Source organism: Ischnura elegans, chromosome 11, assembly GCF_921293095.1.
Source record: "Ischnura elegans chromosome 11, ioIscEleg1.1, whole genome shotgun sequence".
NCBI classification, from domain to species: domain Eukaryota; kingdom Metazoa; phylum Arthropoda; class Insecta; order Odonata; family Coenagrionidae; genus Ischnura; species Ischnura elegans.
This window is the reverse complement of record NC_060256.1, coordinates 979,729-1,001,684: the sequence shown is the minus strand read 5'-3', so window position 1 is coordinate 1,001,684 and position 21,956 is coordinate 979,729. Positions and strand designations below refer to the sequence as shown.

The window sequence follows — 21,956 nt, the reverse complement described above, 5'->3', positions numbered from 1 at the left end:
GGTGCTGGATGAGCCATTTTCCATAAAATGTGACAGGGCTTATAAATCCAAGTGGATCAAATAAGCGAGCGACTTCCGACAATATGGTTCTTTTCGTGATGACACCAAATCCAGCCTCAAACTTATACGAAAATTTATCCTTCCTAGGATTCCATGCCAAACCCAAAATTTCAGCGGCAGGTTGGTTTTCGTGCTGAAAAGTAAAACACTCTGGCTTCAGAATGCAAAATTCTGAGGGTACATTCACTAGCAGTTCCAACTGGTTACTCAACCATTTGCGCAACTCAAATCCTATTGGTTCTGCAATACTAATGCTTCGTCAATGGTTCGAACTGAAGAAACTATGTCGTCCATGTAAGTATTTTCTCGAATTATTCGAGATGCAAGTGGAAATTCTGCGCCTTCATCGCATACCAACTGATGAAGTGTCCGAATTGCCAAAAATGGAGCTGATTTCATTCCATAAGTCACAGTGGTCAAGCAATATTCTTGGAGCTCTTCCTCGGGACTAAATCTCCAAAATATTCGTTGCATATCATAATCGGCCGGGTGTAGCTTAATATTTCTACACATCTGGCGTATATCAGCGATCACCACAACCTCATGCAATCGAAAGCGCATCAAAATGTCGATTAGATCCACTTGTAATTTGGGACCCTTATGCAACACATAATTCAATGATATGCCATTAGTGGTTTTCATAGAACAATCAAAAACCACTCTAAATCGCGATAATTCCGCCTTTGAACGATAAATGCAATGGTGCGGAATGCAATAAGATGTTCTCAATGGGGCACTCGTTGCCACAATCATATGGCGTTGCTCAAAATAATCCTTCATAAATTCGTTATACTTCGAGCGTAAAGCGGAGTTTTTGGTTAATCTGCGTTCTAGCATAAAGAACCTCTGCAGCGCGGAACCATGGCTTTGCCCCAATTCAAGGGTAGATGAGATAAAAGGTAAACGAACAACATACTGTTTCAATTCACGAGAAATATTGTTCTTATAATGCTGCTCGCAAGCATCATCTTCTGGACTACACTGATATCTCTTAGGAGGTTCCTCAGACTCCCAGAACTTTCGCAGTAAACCTTCAATATTATCACCAAGTGTTGAGCAGAACACTCGGATTTGATTTACTTTATTTTCAATTTTCCCCATTAGGCAATGACCAAAAACAGTTGGCAAAATATCTGGTGTCCCTGGAGGACCAATTATCGGCGCGTTAACCACCACGCGTGCAAACCATTCTGCCCCCAATAATACGTCTATTTCTTCCTCATCGTAATAGCTCGGGTCCGCAAGTTTCAATCCCTTTATATGAGGCCATGATCTATTAAAGACCGATAATTTTGGGCATTGAGCAATATGAGGAACCACCATAGCTTTGACTTCCAATTTCAACGTGCTTTCAGACAAAGGCTTCATTTTCAAGCTGACAATTCCAGACGATATCACGGAATTATTACTTCCGAACCCAAAAATAGGAGTTCTAATTTTATTGGAATTCAACCGCAGCTTTCGAACGCAAGATTCCGTGATAAAGGTTCCCTGAATTGCAGTGTCAAGCAAGAGTTTAATTACGCGGCCATTGCCATCAATGTCCAATACGATCGCCCTGGCAGTCGCAAGCATCACGACAGACCCCAACCGATGAGTGCACGTTTGGAAAGAAGACACCTCTCGAACTGGATTTTCTTTCGTCTCATCTGGGTCTGCGCTCACTAATTGAGGGTTTTGCTGCTTCTGCTCTACCGCAGTATTATCTTTATCTAATTTCGAACATGAACCCTCACGATTGGCAAAACAAATTAATTCATTGTGAAGGAATTTACACTTAGGGCATGGCATTTTGAATTCACAATCTTTTAAATAATGGTCTTGGCTGAAACAAACTAAACAACACCCTTTAGCCTTAACTAATGTTAGCCGAGATCCCACTGACAATTTCAAAAACTTCCTGCATTTTTCCAAAGAATGCGGCAACGAACAATTTGGGCACGATTTCTGGACCCTTTGCCTATCAGTGTTAATAACCATACTAGTAGACTTTCTTAAAGATTGCATTGGCTTATGGGGCCTTTTATTCAGACCAGTATCTGAATGAAACGATGAGGCTGATTCCAAAGTCTTGGCTTCCTCACTTAAAAAATGAAAAAATGTTTGTAGGGAAGGCTCACCAACGTTGAGCGCTACCTTTTCCCACCGCTCCCGTAACACGGAATTGAGTTTGCGGCGCAACATAAAAAGCATTGGGACCGACCAACTTTCGACATTATGCCCCACCGCGCTTGACGCACCAACATACTCAGTAATTAATGTGCAAAATTTGCGAATAGCTTGACCTTCCCGGGTGATCGGGTTGATATCGAGCAAAGCCTCCAGATAGGCATTAGTCAACCTGTTTGAGTCCATATAGCGCGCTTTCAAACTCTCCTACGCGACCGAGTAATTCGCCGAGGACACTGGTAAAGACGAAACATACGAATGAGCTTCCCCCTTAAGAATAGATTTGAGATTCGAAAATTTCTGCACGTCACTCAAGGACGGGTTTTCATGAACCGCAGATAGGTATACATCATAAAATGACTGCCATTGCATTAAATCGCCATTAAACGCGACTAAATCGAGCTTAGGGAGAGCTACTGTATGACTTGTATTACTTTCCCCGGTCACAAGATTGGGTTGGGTTGACCTTAAGTGTGGCTCTATATCTGGGAAATATGTCAGAAGAATAGCCTTAGTATTAAAAAACATAGCCTCGAACTCCTCCGTAGACTTACGCAATTCCTTGTCCTTTTCGACGGGAGGGGACTGTTTCGCGTACAACGAGGCTAATTTCACAATACCCTCATTGAATTCCTCCAAAAGGCTATCAACGTGGTCTGTCATAGCTCGTAATAAATTCCTCTTTTTTACATCACTCGAACTCTTTTCGAAATCTTTAGCGACATTATCAATACGACCCATCTTCGCTAAGAGAGATGCAATACGAAACTCTTCATCGTCGATCACTGGCATTTTCAACGTTCCCTAATACAACCAACCAAGAAAGGGAAAACCAAAGGTATTCTAACACCAACACTGATTCTACAACGACAAATCCGGCCCGAAGGACCATATGATCACTTTCGAACGTGATTATAATTGTGGACTGTTTATTATTAAAATCAAAGTCGAGCCGGGCCGGTGGCATACCACTCACCGCTGCTGTTCCCGTCGGGGGCGCGACATGGCTCCGGCTCCTGGGGTTGCTCTCCAACCATGCGCTTGAGAAGTTTACTGGACGACTGCACTATTCACTCACATTCCCGGAGTGACAAAACAAAACAAAACCAAAACGAAAACCCGACAATTCGTGGTATCGCCAACAGGTGGCGAGGCTCGAATTTGTCTGGGAAATTCACAACCAAACAGATATTGTGATGAAATCCTAGCAGGGAGAAGTTTAAGGAAATGTAGCGGAGTATTGTTTTCCCTAGTCTTGTAGCCCAAAATCAGCGTGAAGAGTGTTTTTCTTTCTTTGACTTTTAGTATTCTATATTGCCATTGTTGAGAGAGAAAGGAAGAGGAAAATTATTTAAAACCGAAATGAAGAAAATAGTATTATAAATAAAAAAATTAAAAACAACGTTTTTCTCGCCCACTAAAAAGAAGAAAATAAATTTCTGTCCATATCTGAGTCTCGACCTGAATTGTTACTCAAATGGTGACATAATTTATGACAATCATTACGGCCAAAACGAAAAAGTTGGAAGCATGTAACATTACATTTATTATTACATGTAGTACATCATGTACCGCCGGGTTCCCTCTCCTCTATCTCTTCTGGGGTGGAGACACAGCCAAGTGGCGTGATCAATGGTTCAGGCAAGCCATTGGAAGTCAAGGAGAGGAAAGATGATGAGGTCTTGGAGGGAGAGAGAGTTTTTATAGGAGAAAGTGGAGTACTTCTCACTCCAAACTGCAGTTTTATGCCTCAGCACCAACTTCCCCTAGATTTCCAGATATAGTTATTCCTCCGTCATACTTGACATTCATATAAGTCTTTATCTCCAGGTACGGCTAGTTTGGATGGCAGGTTCGGAGAGCAGAGTTCGAAGTCAGAGTTACGAGACTTAGTCTCCGAGCCTTTGAGTCGAAGGCCTTTGCGCGAAAAACCTTAGCGCGAAAAGTCCTTAGCGGGAGAAGTTCTGCGAATAAGTTCGGAGGAATTTCCATAAAATTTGGAGGGGGTACACAAAAAAATGCCAGGTATTTAGTGAAAGTGCGATTTCTCAAAGCTGGAATCTGTACAATAGAGATTCATTAGTCAATTGCAGAAATTCCAGCCTTGAGACACCGTGATTTCGCAGAAAACAAGTAATGCAGATAACAAGGTTTTTTATTTTATCATAATGACTACATCTGAAAGCTTAAGGAAATGTGAATAGGAAGACTACTGCTTTCTTCTCATGGCGCCATGACGCGTAGTTGTCGAGAATAAGAAAATTTAGAAATTTCAGAATGCCAATAAGAATGCATGGAAAAAATTAAAACTTAGTACTAAACGTAATAAAAACCTGATGGCCATATTGTTTTGAAATATCATTTAGTGTCAAACTTTTCGCGTTGCCATAATTCTAACGCCAAAAACTGGTCTGAAAATTGCATTTAGAAATTGGGCAGTAGAAAAAATTATCTAAATGATGACATGCATGACATAAATATGGAATTGTAAGTCGCCATGGCTCTCTCGTCGTCCGAAGGGAAAGTCGCGCATATAAAGGAGGAATTCACACGTCGGAACCATCAATCACACTCTTATTGCTACTTCATTCAAATGTGCCCACGCCGATTGCCCCAAGGAGACGTCGCCTTTCTCTCGCCCGTTATTGGATTGGGTGTAAGGCAAAACAGCATGTGTTGCCTTGCGCTGTGTGGGGTTTGGAGCGAAAAGGAAGGAGGAAGTGCTGAGTTTGGATGGGAACGGAAATGAGGCAAGGAATACGACAGCCGGCTCTTACATCCACTCCCCCCTAAACATTTCAAATTTACAGGCCTGGAAATTTTAAACATAATCGGGTCAAAATTGTGAGTTCTTTAAACATGAACAAAGAAAATAAAATCAAACCCAAGCAATAAAAAAATGATTATTATAATTAGCAAACTCCCAGTAACAACCCATTCTCATCTAAACCTTTTTCACACTAAATCCACCAAGGTATCTTTAGCTCTAATCTAGCAATACTCCACCCTAATCATACTAAGAGCAACTTCGAATCCCCTGCGTATTGTTACTCCATCAACCGGCTACTCGGGTCACGCAGGCCGAAGAGCCACTTGAAGGCCGCATTATCGCAGACTTATTAAATTTTCGCCCATACTCGTAGCACCGGTATTTTCCCACAGCAAACACGACACTGCACAGTTCTTTTTCGGTCACTGTTTAATTTATTTGAGCGGTTTTCAGCTGTCTCGATGCTTAGGCAATTGGATGATCTTCCCCGTCTATATCCTGAGAAAGCACTGCCCCTATTACGAAGTTAGACGCATATGTTGGAATAGTAAAAAGTTTGTCGAAATGTGAGTATGGCAATACAGGGCTATTAGCAAGGGCATCTTTTAATTTCTAAAAGGCCCCAACGCAATCTTCATCTCCGTTGAACACTTTTCTTAATAACATCGTCAACGGCCTAGTTATTTCTGCTAAACCCACAGCCAAGCGGCGATAATAAATCACAGGTCCTAAAAAGGACTGAAATTCCTTCACGTTGGTGGGGGTGAGAAATTCCTGCGCAGCGGATATTTTTCCTGGGTCATGTTGCAATCCATGCTTAGAAATCGCGTGACCCAAATAGTTCACCTTTTCCTCCGCAAACTTACATTTCTCAGACTTATGGGTCCGTCCAGCGTTTCTCAATGTATCGAGTACGGCACGCAACCGCACGGCACGCGCCTATATCGTTGCACTGCAGATGATCACGTCGTCCACATGCACGAGTAGATACTCAAGACCCGCAGGAGGCCGTCCAGCATCATTTGGAAGCGGCAGGCGCATTTCGCAAGCCGAACGGCATCCTAGTGTAGTGGTAATGCCCGCTGTCCAGTAAAAGCAGTTTCCTCTTGCTCATTTTTATGCCTCGGTAATGAATGGTAACCACTCGTCAAATCCACCGTTGAAAAAATCAAGAAATAACAAGATAGTCCAAAGGTTCGACGACGCTGGGAATGGGGTACACATCTGGGAAGTCACCGCATTCAAGGCCCGGAAATCCACAAAAACCTGTACGCAGGTTTTCCATCAGCAGATTTATTGGAACAACCACAGTTGGGAATGCGCAAGGGCTCTCCCTAAGGACGATGATTCCCGCTTCAAGCTGCTTGTTGACGAACGACTCCACTACGGGCTTCAAATGATGGGGTACTCGTGAAGGCCTTATATAGATAGAGGGGCGTTGCCTGTGTTGATTCGGTGAGCCGTCAGGTCGGTAGCTGGCTGTCTATCTTTCTCCGTCAACAGATCTTCGAATTCTTTTAATAGTGGAAGGAGGACCTCCCTCTCACTAACATCCAGGTGCTTTCACTTTTCGCGAAACATTTCCCCGCTATTGGCCGACGCTATCGTCCTCACCGCTTTCCCATGCGTCTTGCTACCCCCTTATTCGCTGGGCTCCAACTTTGCTGCCATTCCTAACCTAGTCCCTTTACGTAGAAGTACCTCTTCGCAGCCAAAATTGGTTACGTACAGTGTGAATAAATTCTGCTTATTGACGGTGCAGAGTCCCCTCGCGACATAGCAGTTTTCTACGGTCTCTAATGCAGGCTCCACTAAATATGTCCCGATACCAACGAAGTAATCTGCCAGTACTCTCAAAAGCCTCTCAGAGTTTGGTGGAAACCTTATTACTTCCCTTTGGCACACGGTGTATTCTTTACTCCCGCCGACGTTTATCTCCTCCTGCTTTTCCTCCCCCCTATGCTGATATGCAGAAAAACAGACTTGGGCCACCGTATCTTTCCTTTCGGCGACCTAACAGCCGAATCTTCGGCCCCCACAACTGCAAATTCCATTACACACATCCAAAATACCTTGATGTTTAACCAAAAAGTCCAACTCCATGATACCATCCACTCCGTCCAAATCGTCCACAACTTGCACTTTCTAGGGTTAGACGTGATCACCCAAGCGTAAAGACACCACCTTTTGCTCGTATGTTAAAACAGTCCTTCCCATAATTCCTATCAGATGGCACCCCGGCCCCGGGAGTCCATTAAGATCACTTATTTTTCTTCATATTAAAGATACTTCCTCCTGTGTCGATCAAAAGTGCGCACTCGCGTCCCTCTATGACGCCCTTCACCCTTAAGTCACCCTCCGCCGCATTACAGTCCGTCACAGGAATTTTCACCTTTAGAGGCACCCGGCGCCCGTGGCCGCGCCGTTGTCGTTTAAATCAGGCCCAGGTCTCCCACGACGGCGGCATTTGTGAGCGACGTGTCCCACCATGCCACAAGCGTAACACCGATCCTTTCGCGGCAGTCTGCATTCCCGTGCAAAATATCCAGGTTGGTGAAGCAACTTCTCTCATTTGGCGCGCGGAAAATCTTGGGAGGGGTTGGCGGCGCCCGCGATGCCACCTTCGCTTCAATCGCCTCAGCCCGCAAGGCGCTTCTCACGGCTTCGTCGAGGGTCTTCGGCGCATCTACGCTCTACCTCACCGGAGAGTCCATTCAGGAACGCGTCCAACGCCCTCTGCTCGGCTTCAAAGAGGATGGCCGCAAAAAACAATTTTCATTTAGACACACAATTGCTCCATTCTTGTCGCTCTGAGCAATCGCCGTTGAAGTTTATGTGATATAATAAATTTCAGAGTGTTAATTAAAGAAATAAATTCAGTGTTAAATTAATCAAGTCAATTTTTTAATGTGCTCTATAATACCAAGCGTCCTATTTTTTCAGAGTTCTCATGGAGATGACGAAGCTGCAGCACATAGAACCGGGAATTTTTCGGCACATGAAACATTTGCGCACAATGTAAGTACTCAACCTGCCTTCTTGATTCTCTACTTGCAAGGAAAATCTTTTTGTATGACCTACAAATTTATGTGAGAATTATTTTGATGGCACTTCCTTTGAATTTTATGCGTTCTTTTGGAGCACCCTGTTTGCGATCGCTTTGTCAGTCGGAAAATTTAAAATACTATTGATGTGACTAATGCATTAGAAAGCTGTTTATGAAATTGGGTGACTAGATGTCATTTCATTGGACACCCGGAATAGATTGTTTTCTAAAATTTTGATTTATGCAACCGATCGTGACTTGGCGTGAATTTGATTATGACTCTGTGACCGATTATGACTGTGGGCGAAGCAATTAAATGCTATTCGAATTATTATTATTGGATAAATGTCTCCATTTTAATTTCACGCTACTAAAACTATGCAATTTTATAATTCCATTTGTAGAGGATCGGGTTTTTGTAGTAGCTAGCGTGTTGGCTTCAGGCCCAGGGGGTGCGGGTTCCATTCTCGGCAGGGATCAGAGGCTCACCTATCCACAATTGGATGCTGTTTGGAGGACACTTCAAGTGAACCACTCCATTCGTCGGATTGCTCGTGGCGCCTATCGTTAAGAGCAGGCAGCCGCAGGGTTTCCATCCATCCTTCCTTATCCATGCTTGATGCCGCAAATACCTCAAGTGTCGGTAACCTCCTCCAAGTGCAATGCGTCATTCCACTTCACCGAAAATATTCACTGAAATAAGGAACCGAGGCATATGATAAAAAAAAATTAACTTGGTTTTTCCACATATACTTTATTAAGACGCGACCATGGTTTCGACGCACTGCGTCATCATCTGGCGATGAGTACAATGAGTACAACTCCTTGCCCGCCTTTCACTGCATTTAGTCAGCTTGGGTGCATCGGCCCTTCCTACCTCCCCATCCTCTCAAATCCCCTTGGCTTTACAACCAGGGAAAACCTAACCCGCCTCCCTCCCAACCTCCCCCTACCTCTTTATTACCCACCCCCTACTACTCTGGTTTATATATAAGGAGAATCTTCATTGTACTCATCGCCAGATGATGACGCAGTGTGTCGAAACCATGGTCGCGTCTTAATAAAGTATATGTGGAAAAAAAAGTAAAAATTTTTTAAATCATAATGAGTAACTTCCATAAAGTAACGCCTCAGACTATCAACTTAACCGAGGCATAATAAAAATGCAGTATTTCGACCCTTCGCTTCGGATCGGTGCATCTGTGAGGAAGCCGTTGATTAAGAGGTCATCGTTATCATGTTTTAAGCGAAGAGTAATAATAATAGTCTATTTTTTAAAACAAGATGTGCTTTAAATGAAATTCTCTCGTGCTTCGAGGTGGGTTGCAGTTGGCTCAGTGCCGAGACTTCGACCGCTAGCACCGCTGACGTCCTCCGAGACAGACGATTCCACTTAGGTTTCATAGTTTAGGCTAGTAGAGGAGACGCCGCACAGTGGGCTGAAATCGAAAAAAGCTGGACAAAACCTCAGAATCGATGTTTTTAGTGCGGAAATGGAAACCTTGCACAGTTGTTGTAAATATATATATATATATATATAATGTAAAGGAACTTCTTCTTGCCCTGGGGTGGGCACACAAAAAAACTTAGAACTTGATAGAAAAACGAAAAATAAAATAAAAGTGAGGATTTTACGGGGAAAGGTTGTTTTTACAAATTTTCGATGGGACGCAGCCCATCTTTCTCAAGTGAGAAGAGGAGGGAAAGTGAGGAAAGGTCATAAGGAAGGGTGCAAGGCAGAGGGCTAAGATGGAGGGAGGAAAAACGGTGGACAGGTGAAGGTGAATTGATGACAGGTGAAGTGGTGGGGCGTAACAGGGGGCAGCACTTGCACCGGGGGCGGTTGCATGGAGTCAGGGAGGAAGGTGGGGGCAGAGCGTGCCGTAGGAGGGGGCGGGTGGATTTTAAAATATTACCTAAGTTAGGTGCTCTTCTGTAGGCAATGGAGGGGCAGGATGGAAGAAGAGCAGCCGTGATTTTGTTTTTGCTGATGATAGGGTACAGATCTTTTAATATTTTTTTAATTTTTTGAGTGCCCGGGAAGAATGTGGTGGTGAGATTCAGTTTCCTGGTTTGTTCTTTTTTGGTGCGTGGGGTGTACTGTTCGGAGGGAGAGAGTATTTTCTTTTTAAGCAGGGGTTCTGGATACTTTCGTTTTAGGAGAGCATGATGGAGGTTCTTTGTGGCTCTTTGAAGAGATGGTGAATTGTTGCAGATGCGATGGGCACGGACTGATAGGGAGTAGGGGATTGCGTATTTGGTGTGAGGTGGATGGCAACTGGGGTAGTGCAGGTATTGTTCATGGTTGGTAGGTTTTTTGTGGATGGAGGTGCTGAAGGTATTGTTTTCAAGGCGGATGTTTATGTCAAGGAAGGTAAGGGAGGAAGCAGAAATTGAGTATTGAAATTGAAACGAAAGGATTGGAAAGGATGGGGTACAGGTCCTTCAATATATTTTGTAGCAAATGAGCACCAGGAAAGTAGGTTGTGAGCAGAGAAGGAGAGCAATGTTTGTCTGCGCGGGGTTTATTGTGAATAGCCGGTTTTTTTCTTATTTTGTTCAACAAGAGTTTTTCGGGGTAGCCGCGGTGAAGAAGAGAGGTGTGGAGTTTGGAGAGGAATTTTTGAAGGTCTTCGGGGTTATTACAGATTCTGTGTCACCGGACAGAGAGGGAATAAGGGATGGAACGTTTGGTGTGTGGTGGATGGCAACTGCTGTAGTGAAGGTATTGTTGTTTGTTGGTAGCTTTGATGTGAACCGATGTTTTGAATTTGTTATTATCTGAAAGGTGTATGTCCACATCTAAGAAGGTGATATTGGTTTTGGAGATGGAAGAGGTGAAAGAGACTGAGGCAGAAGCGTTAAGTGAAGAAACAAAGGTATTGAGAGAGTCGATGTCATGAGGCCAGAGAATGAAAATGTCATCTATGTATCTGAGCCAAAGAAGAGGTTTTAGAGGGTAATCAGTGAGGAATTTTTCTTCAAACAGGCCAAGGAAAAGATTTGCATAAGAAGGGCTAAACCTACTTCCCATGGCGCAGCCAGATATTTGCAGATAGTAGTTATTGTTAAAAGAGAAGGCATTGTGGGTGAGAATGAAATGGGAAAGATCAAGAAGGAAGTCGGTGCTAGGGTTTTGAGTAGTGGGTCGTAATGAAAGATATTGGCGGAGAGCAGCGAGTCCCTCAGAATGAGGGATTGAAGTGTAAAGTGAGGTTACATCAATAGTGGCCATGATAATGGGCTGATTGGGGGGGAGGGAAATGGAGTTGAGTTTAGAAAGGAAGTCATGAGAATCTTTGATGTATGATGGAAGGGACTGAACGAAGGGTTGGAGATAGAAATCAACGAAGGCCGAGATTCACTCCGTAGGAGAGTTACGAGAGGAAACTATGGGGCGGCCTGGGTTATTAGCTTTATGAATTTTTGGAAGGATGTAGAAAGATGGCGAAGTGGGGTGAGCTGGTAAGAGAAGAGAAATGTCTGACTGGCTTAGGCCCTCAGAGGGAGCTTTTGTTTTTAGTAGGGCATTCAACTCTGTGTGAAAATCAGAGGTAGGATCTGATGAGAGAGGGGAGTAGGAGGAAGGGTCTCCTAGTAGTCGGTTGCACTCTGATATGTAGTCGCTGGTGTCAAGTACAACGACCGTGGAACCTCCCTCCCTCCCTCCCTCCCTCCCACCGACTCCGCCCTCAACCTCCACACCCTCGAATTGGCTTGCATTTGGCACTTTCAAGCCAATAGCTTTCCAGGTCTGAACGTCGCATCCTAACCCCTATTCCTAACTCCCCCTCCCCATACACCTCTCCCCTTACCCCTCTTCTCCCTCTTTCAACCCTCTCCTTTCCTCACCATTCATACTTCAGCTGACGAAGAAGCCTGAAGTGCTTCGATAGCTTCGAGTTTATTTATTCAATGTGAGTTTCTTTTTTGTGTCTCTGTGTTTATCGATATCAACTTGAACTATTTATATTACGTGCCACGTGCATATCATATTTTCCAAAACATTGTGTATTTGTGCCTGGATCGGCGCATCATCTTTTTCTTCGTCCGTCCATCGGCCGCCTCTTCGGTTCCTGTACTGTGAGTTGTAGCTGACTTCCCTTAATGTCCTGTCTCTCCTTTCATTTCCTTTAATCCATCCTTCCTCTCTTCATTTCTCTTTCATCTCCTATTCCCACTTCCCTTGCAATGGATCACGTTCAACCGACTACATTTTGGATCAAACGAATCAAAAAATTCTCCTTCAAACTAGCCCAATATACTTGCCACACAGAATTTCTCTCATCCTGCATTTCACTAGGTACTTTTCCGAATCATAAAGAAAGGTTCAAGGAGTTGTTTTAGAAGGTTTGGCATTTTTGGCCTTTTTTTTGCATTTTGCATTGTTTGAGAAGGTTTGGGCATAGGGTGAAGACATAGTTAAAGAGGTAATTGAAGTGGTCAGGGTTCTGTGGCGTCTGGGGATAATGAGACGGAATATCCAAGGGGTTAAAGGAGAGACGAGAAGCGCAAGGGAAGGATAAAATATGGTGGAAGGGGGTTGGGGTTTCCAACGCGAGAAGTGAGAGGCTACAGATAGAAGGCGAAAAATAAACCAAGTATGAGAATTGATATTGGACAATTTTACGGAAGGTAACGGTCTGGAGAAGTAGTATCTTTATTTGAGAATGGAATTCTGAGAAGACGTGGATGGTTTTAAAAAAGTTGACCATTTAATAAATTAATTTCATGAGACTGTACAATGCAATATTCCTCTAGAACGTCCAATCTTTTTTTCCTTTCTCTCTAGATGAATTACCTGTAATGCAAACTCTGAATAGTATTTCAGCATCCATGTGACTTTGCACTGCACTCCTTTGCAAATTCACATGTATGCTACAAGTTTATCAGGTATTTTGCAGGGAGAAATGAATCATTTTGTGATTGCCAGCAGCTGTTATACCTATAATTATTTTATTCAGGTGGCGACCTTTCTTCTTACCTGCCCGAAGTAGATCATAAATTTGAGCATTTCACTTAGTAAACACCCCATCGGAGAAGGTGGGAATATGTCTGTATTTTTGTACAGTAAATTTCCGAGAGTTTTTCTCGGAGTTGAAATGCATTGTATGGTAAATACATACTGTGGAAAATGCAAACAGTTTTATTGTTGTAGACCAGTTGCCAACTAATTGATAACGAAAAATAACTCTTCTCTTTTACCCTTTCTTGAAGAAAGTATCCCGTTCTTGATGTCATCTCTCATAGTAGTTACATCAAAAAATTACTATGCAAAAAGTTATTCTTTTGCTTTCCCAGTTAAATATTATGAGGTTACGAAAACTTAAACTGGGATGCTGTTGTGTCGTACGAAAGCGGATCGTGAACTATCAAAAAGCGTAATGTCATTATTGTTGACACCTTTTATGAAAGTTCTTCTAACTGTTTGACAGAGCACTAATTAATAGTTTACATAATGAAAAATTAATCTTGATATTACAGTGCCTTAGTGACATAGTGAGCGCTCATAGAAAATTAGCGCGGAAATCGGATAAATTAACGGGAAAAAATTAACGTTGATGGATTCTATCTGCGTAGAAAGCATTTTTTTATTTTCTTTAAATAAAAAAATTAATGGACTGAATCGTCTCACACGGTAGTAGACATCCATGGTTGAAAAATAGCATGTATATTATAAAATAAGATCAAATAATATTGATATTTATTATAATGTTTTCAGAACAAATTAAAATTTGGGATTATTTGTTAGCACTTTCGCGCCGGAGCCCCATGGAGGTTCCGGCATTATCAGTTCCTTGAAAATCTTTTGTACTCCTCTGTAACGAGCACTCTCGCGTCGAAGGAAAGCAAAGGTTCGCAACTGCCCTAAGACAGGGACGCCACTCAGCGGGACGCCGCGCCGATCCTTTTCCTCTGCCCAAGTCCCAGACCCTCGAAGGATTAAAAGACTGCTTCACAGTGCTAGTCCACGGTCAATTGCCTGAAATAGTCGTGTTTTATAGAATCATGTAGTTGCTGTTCCCATCGATTATTTAAAGTAAGATGAATTCCCTGGGTTTTTCTGAGCGTGAAGAAATTTTAAGCGAAGTTCTAACGATCATATTGACGGATTAAGAATATCTCTATTCCATATCGGATGATTTGAAACTGAAATGAAGTCCGTTGAAATTAACGCTAGAACTCCGATTGAAATTTCCATGTGATGGGCGAAAAATGAAGAATTCATTTGTAACTTCAGAAATATAAGGTAAGCTACGAATATATTTTTGGAATAAACAACGCAAATAGCAGTGGATGACCGCGCAGAGGGGATAGAAAAGGGTCGTTCAGTTCGAGGAAGGGCCTGGGCTAGAAGGACATCCACTAAGCTGGTCTTTTGTGTCCGCATCGGTCCCTTTCTTTAACCCAGCGCGGCACAAACGCGCGGTTTGGCACTTTAACCACTTTTTCGGATAATTTCGTGCCACCCGGCACGAAACTATACGAGGTGGAAAATAAAGTGTATGGGATCCTAAAATTTTAAAAGTGAAAAGTTTCGTGCCAGCCTGGTCCGAAATGAATCGGATCGTTTAGTGCCCGGTCCGAAAAGGCACGAAATCGTTTCGTGCCTTTTCGGACCGGGCACTAAACGTAAAGTTTCGTACCGGATCACATCCCTGAGGATGACACACGTGCACACTGGGGACTTTCTTCATTATTAGGGCGCGTGGGCTGGCTGGAGCGGGGGGGGATCGGGATTATTTCCCCGTCCCGGGAGAGGGTTTAGAGTACTTAAGTGTCAAAGACGGCGAGTCCGAATCCTGGTCGCCGGGTCACGATGCGTCGATCGCGGGGAACCACGTCCCGCGAATCCTTGGACGATGTCGTGATGTCCTGACGAAAAAACGAGGACACTTTTCTTGTGCCTCGCTGTACTCCACGCTTTCCTCTCCGGCACGCCTTTCCCCTGGTCGCGTTGTCCGACCTCCAGAATGCAGTAGCCCTCGTCTGCCGCGGCCCCGTCTTATTACCCCACCTCGGCACTGTCACAGCTGACCTCCGTCCTCTCTAGCGGATCAACCACCGCTTTCTCAGGAATCGACCCGAGTTCCAACAATACCGGGCCTTATATACCCATTAACCCATTTATGCCTAGTGTTCCATTTTTGGAACACCTGACGCGACTTTCTAATTTACTGACTACGACTCATTGCACACCGATATGTCATGGTTTTTCTTTCTATGCCTCTTTATAAAGGTATATTGCACTACGGGGTGCAAAGAATTAGTCAGTTTTGCCAACCCATTGCAGCCAGTGTGTTGAGAAATATCGGTCATTTTTTTCAAGGCAGTTTTTCCGTGACCATCTCTAATGTTATATCAATAACTATTTGCCATTACGCCCAAATGTTGTAAATTTTTCCCTGCATGTTCAGTAATAGTTAACCTACAGTCCTCAGTAAAGAAATTTTTTAAACAACGTATTTTGTTTTAGTTATAAGCTTTTATTTAACAGTGTTCCATTTTTGGAACACTAGGCAAATCCACTACTATTATGCGTACATTCAGGCGCACTGAAATATTCACTTTAATTTTAAATCAAGTAAGTAGTTAGATGTGGAACAATTAATAATCTTCCCAGTTCATTGCTGCGCCCTTCTTCTCACCTCATTCATGGTTCTTCTGGCAAGAACTTTTACCTTTTTCTGATACCGGATACTACTGAAAATGGCGGTGCATCGGCTTCTGCTTCGCCTCAACCTCTTCTTGCTCAAAGAAAAAAGTAACCAATGTTGTGCGCAAATGGAAGAAAGCCGATCTGACTGCCCAGTCAGTAGGAGGTAGAGTTTCAGAAGAACAAATCACGAGAATGAAAACTCCTACAGAATATTTAGAACTCTTTCTGGATATTGAAGTGAACTTTGAACTGACTTTTGGTATTTTTTGGGGATGATTTTCCTGAGTGGTTACGTCTCTCTTCCGAGACGACGTATGCTTTGGGAGCAAAGATTCGCATAATTCTCTAGTTAGTGGTGCAATGAGACGTGACACAATATTTGAAACAATATTTTCAAATTTGCATTTTGCTGACAATTGTAACTTGAACCACACGGACAAGTTTTCCAAGGTGCGACCTCTAACTGAGCGTCTGAATGACAGATGTATGAAATTTGCACCAAATGAAATACATTTACTTCAGCTTTGATGAAGCCATGATTCCCTATTTCGGTCGCGACAGGTGCAAGAAGTTCATTCAGGGTAAGGCTATTCGGTTTGGGTATAAACTCTGGTGCGTCTAGGCTACATTTGCTGGTTTCAGCCTTATCAAGGAAAAAAACCCAAACACTCAATACCATTAATATGGTGTAGGTGCTTCAATTGTTTTGAAATTCACTTAGGCACTAACAACGCAGCATCCCGGTAAATACCATTTTGTGTTCAACAACTTGTTTACAAGCATTGCACTCCTTGATAAACTTCATTCAATGGGCCACCAAACAAGAGGCATAGCGAGAAGAGATTGCGTAGACAAACCTCCTTTACTATCTGATGATACCCTAAATAAAAAAAAGATTGGGGCACATTCGATTACCGAATCGGTGGAAATGGCAATATTGTTTGTAGATGAAATGATATAAGTGTTGTAATTGTTGCATCTTCTGGTCCCGCGGTCTATCCTTTGCAACAGTAGGTCGTTATTCTCAAAAGCAGTAAAAAAGATACAAGTTACTCTGCCAAATTCAATCAAGCTCTATCAGTATATCAATCAGTATATGGGAGGATTGTACCGAGCTGATGAAAATATTGACAAGTATCAAGCATCAAACCGTGGAAAGAAATGGTACTCAAGTCTTCCGGTTATTCTGCTTTTAGCTGGCTTTACAAAATGCTTGGCAATTGCATAAAATAAACGATGTGAAGCCAATGGATCTTCTTAAATTTTGTCACCGTGTGACCTGTCACTATATGGAGACATACGGTAATTCTGCTGAGTCTGATGGGAAAGGGAGACCGAATCGTAAACTTGACTCACGTCATGACGGCATGAATCATTAGAATGTAAAGCAGGGAAAGCAACCTCGCTATGTCAAATGCCATAAAAATACCACTTTTCAATGTAAAAATTGCAATGTATCCTTGCATGTTAAGTTTTCACCTGGATATTATTCTTAATAAAGAGTTAATAAAAGTCTGAATCAAGTTTTTTGCATGCTATCAATGAGTACGTCATAGTAGTGGATTTGCCTAGTGTTCCATTTTTGGAACACCTCGTAATTAATAATTGGCAAGAGATACATTGTTTTTTCTTTCGGATATCATTTTCATACGTATTTTTATCGACAATATGTAAAAATCAGGGTAAAATTCGCATGTTTCCAACCTTCGGCATAAATGGGTTAAACAACAAAAAGACATGCTAAATTCTAGCAGACGACACAAAAACAAAAAAAAGAAGGTCGCTCATCACTCGCTGTTGCCGCGCGCCAACATGAATCGGGAAGGAGACGCGGACGCAGAATGCGCCGTGACGAGGCTTTTCGTCACATCGCCCCCCAGCACGAACGAATTTTTCCTTTTTCTTGCTGGGTGAAAGATGAATGCAAGAAAAATGAAAAATGAGTTCGAGCTTTTGCACGAGAAAAAAAAAATCAAAATAAAGGAACAAATTACTTTAGTGATTCCTTATCCCCTATAAGGAACCAAGGAAAATGCATTAAAAATGCCTAATTCGGATCCGTCCTCCCTTGACAACAAGTAAGCATTAGGACCAACCCTCTTTGAAATACTGTACGGACCGGTAAACAAATGAAAGAACTTGTGAAATAATCCAAGTCTGGTGTCGGACACCCGCGGAGTTCGTAGTAGCACGGAGTCTCCGATTTGGAAATTAGAATGCACCACTTTTTGACACTCCCTCCTCCTACGGGCAGACCCCCTTAAATTTTCAGCAGCGAAACGAATGATAGTTTCCTTGCCTACTACGGCGTCCTCCGGACATGTCAACCCATCGGGAAAACGATTTGGTGGTTTTCGACCGAAAGGAGCCTCAATAGGAGTCATTTGTGTTGACTCATGCCTTACTTCATTGAACCACCTATTCACAAAAGGCAGAACCTTTACCCAAGCCCGATGTCCACCACCGCAATAAACCCTGAAGACGCGAGACAGTTCCTTCATAATTCTCTCGCTCGGGTTTGATTGGGGATGTCGAATGGATGAGTAAATGATTTTTATTCCTAATCTACCCAACTCATCCTTCCATCTTTCGCTTGTGAACATGGTTCCATGATCCGATAAAATTGCCTTGGGTATCCCGCATAACTAAAAATATTCTTTTCTTAAACAAATTAAACAATTCTTAGCCTTTGTTTTAATCAGAGGATAAACTTGGACGAATTTAGAAAATACGTCCACACATACAGAAACATATCGAAAGCCTCCCTTCGACTTTGGCAAGGCTCCATAAATGTCTACGGCGAGGAGTTCGCCGGGTTTGTTTGGAATAATGTTGGCCGTTGGGCCTTGGAAATTTTTTGATGGGTACTTGGTTTTTTGGCAGACGTCACATCTAGAAACAAGTTTCCTAATCTCTCGGTCCATATTAGGCCAATAATACCTAGTTTTTATCACGGCAGCAGTCTTCGTACCGCCGAAGTGAGCATAATTTTGATGTGCAAAAGTAATAACACGCTCTCTGACCTCACGGGGCAACCACACACGGTAACGAACAGCGTTGTTGGGAGAAGAAATTTTCTTAAATAAAATCCCACCTCTAAATGCCGCAGAATCTACCAATTTTCGAAAGCGATTGCGCCGTGCGTCGTTAGGTAACGCGATCTCTCGAAAAAAATCCACAATAGGGCGCAAGTCGTGATCATCAAATTGCATCTGTGCGAGGTTCTTGAATTCATCCTCGGGGAAGGGTGCCAACTGAAGGTCGATTTCAGCTACGAGGTAATGTCCAGATGGCTGACCTACCGATTTCGGATGCCTAATTGAAAACCGATTTAACCAATCTGCTACAACATTTTTCTCTCCCGGACAAAATTCAACAGTGAAAGAATATTCCTGTATCAAAAGCGCCCATCGCGTAAGTCTACAATTATTGAAGTGGCACTTATTAAGAAATGATAGGGCTTTGTGATCGGTTAAATTAACAAATTCTCTTCCCAACAAAATCGTTCTAAACTTCGTTAAAGTCCACACGATCGCAAGGGCTTCCTTCTCAGTCGTAGAGTACGCAATCTCGGGGCCTTTCAGAGACCGCCTTTCAGAGACCGACGAAATAACCCGTTCGCAGCCATCTTCATCCTTTTGGAATATAACAGCCCCTAGTCCTAGGTCGCTACTATCTGTCTGAACAAAAATCTTTCTGGAAAAATCAGGGAAGCCTATCATGACGGAATCTAAAAAATATTGTTTTATGTTTTTGAATGCCTTGTCTTGCGCCTCCTCCCATTTCCACGGAGTGCCCTTTTTCAGCAGTCGCAGTAAAGGTGGAGTCAAAAATGAATATTTTTGCACAAACTTCGCATAAAAATTGCAGAGGCCCAGAAACGCCCTCAGCTGTTTTACATTAACGGGAGGTGGAGCGGTTTCAATGGCCGATATTTTATCCGGACTTGGCCGGACGCCTTTTTCGGACAGTATGTGTCCTAAAATTTTATTTCCTTACAACAAAATTGTGATTTATATAAATTCATTGACACGTTCGCTTTCAAAAGTGTCTCAAAAAGCAAACTTAGTTGCGTAAGATGCTCAGGAAAGGTGGAAGAAGCGACAAGTATGTCGTCAACGTAAACAGTTAAACATTTTCTGAGTTCGGGGCCTTGAATGTCATCAAGACACCGTATCAACGCGGCACCACTATTCTTAAGTCCAAATGCCACGCGATGAAATACGTCACTGCAAGAATTGAATAAAAACCCTATATACTTCCGATCCTCCGGATGCAGCTCAATTTACCGGTAAAATCAATGCTTGAAAAATATTTGGCACCATAAAAATTCAACAAAATGTCGTCTATCCTGGGGGGAACATCATTCTCAGGAATAGTGATACTGTTTAATCGCCTAGCATCTAAACACAGACGTATTCCACCGTCTTTTTTTAACCACCAGCAATGGGTTAATATACGCGGTTTTTTCTTTCTTAATGATACCTTGGGTAAGCATTTCCTCGATTTTTTCCTGCACTAGGTGTTTATATGCTATAGGAATCGGGTAGGCTTTTTGAACGAAGGGCCGGTTGTCTGAGAGCTTGATCCGATGGCGGACACCTTTTATTAAGGTCGGAGTAGAAGAAAATAGCGTGGCGTACTTAGCTAGCAGCTTACGCAATTCATCTCTTTCGTCGCCGCTTAGCTGACTAGACCTGCAAACCGCCTCCTCTATGTCCTCCTCATCTACTGGATTCCCCATGGCCAATACTTTAGCGATATTATGTTCCCTGTGAATCTTAATGAGAAAATCTATCACCGCAGAACCTGAACCCCTCACCTTTACTAATCTTTCGCCGAAATCAATGAGAACCTTATTGTCTGCTAAAAAATCCATTCCCAGAATCAGAGGTTTTATGAGATTTTTTATCACAAGACAAACTACCTCAAATTCAATCCCTCGCATTTGGAGTTGTATCAAAACCTGCCGGGTAATTAGTGGGGACTTGCGGCTATCCGCACACACGATCCTTGATCGATTAAAGGGAAAAGATGGGATCACTTCTTTTACTTCTAATTCTGTCAAAAATCTATCTGATACCGCGGAAATCTCACTCCCGGTATCCAACAAAGCTTCCCCTAGCACACCATTAACCCAACACTCAACAACGGGACATACCCGCCTTTCATAGTACGTGCTGCCTTGCACATCGCTCTCAAAACTTTCACCTACTAATTCACACGTGGATATTATCTTACCCACTACCCTCTCTCCATCTGTCTCGGCTGGGGACTGGAGGTGAGTCACACCAGCCGACGCGAGTTTAACGCGAAGTCTTGACCTTCTACTCGAGGTGCGCTGGGAGGAGGCGGACTGGGGGATTTCTCCTTGTGTCGCTCTTTCCCAACCTTGCGTCCTCGCTCAAACGTGACGGAATTTATTCGATAACCCTTATCAGCTGCTCGCGGCCTCGTATTTTCGGAACCTTGCAATGCACCTGGATGGAACGAGTTTTGAGTAGCCAGCGTGCCTGTCTGATAAGAGTGGTCGTACAATCCTAGTAATAAAATCAGTCGTTCAACCGTTAAATGATCAATTGACTTTAACGTATTCTGAATCTGAATGGGAAACTGTCTAATTAGGACCTGAAGAATTTCTTCTTCACTCATCGGTGGGGAACACAATCGCGCTTGCGCTACTTTTTCAATCGCAAACTGTTTCATCGTGTTCGACTTTCCCCTCACATACCTGTCTGTAATGATTTGCATGCGGAAATTATACTGGGTGTCAGTGTCCCAAAAATTAGCCAAAAATTTTTCCTTAAATTCCGCAAGTGTTGATGGAACTGGCCATAGCGAGTTACTCCATATCTTGGCATCACCGCTCAACATTTGAAAAAACACTTGTGGTTGCAACGCCTCTGGCACAGAGACTATGAAAAAATAATTATTAACTTCCTTTAGGAAGGCAATAGGGTGCTCGTTGCTAAGGGCAGAAAAGGTGGGTTTTGTGAGAGTGGGTTGATACGGCCGCTGATGGCGTGGTCGTGCCCCTATCTTTTAAAGCGGTCACTTCAGACTCAAGGGAGTTGATTCTAACGTCGCAGTGTACTTTCACTTCCTTCTGCGTCGCGATCACTGCATCGTAAGCCTGTTCCAACGCACTGGTACGAACCTTTACATCGCCAATCTCCGCACTTACCATTTCTCTACATTCTTCGCGAACGACCCTTCCTATCGTTTTTACATCGTCTGCACACCGTGTTTCT

The 21,956-nt window shown here is 43.0% G+C and overlaps 1 protein-coding gene across 1 annotated transcript in view; it reads left to right on the top strand.

Annotated features, from left to right (window-relative positions):
• Window positions 1-21,956, top strand: part of LOC124167687 (follicle-stimulating hormone receptor-like) — a 573,602-nt gene that overhangs the window by 310,248 nt on the left and 241,398 nt on the right. Inside the window, exon 5 of the mRNA XM_046545674.1 lies at window positions 7,943-8,017. Coding sequence (XP_046401630.1) covers window positions 7,943-8,017 — 75 coding nt within the window. The remainder of the gene's footprint in view (window positions 1-7,942; window positions 8,018-21,956) is intronic.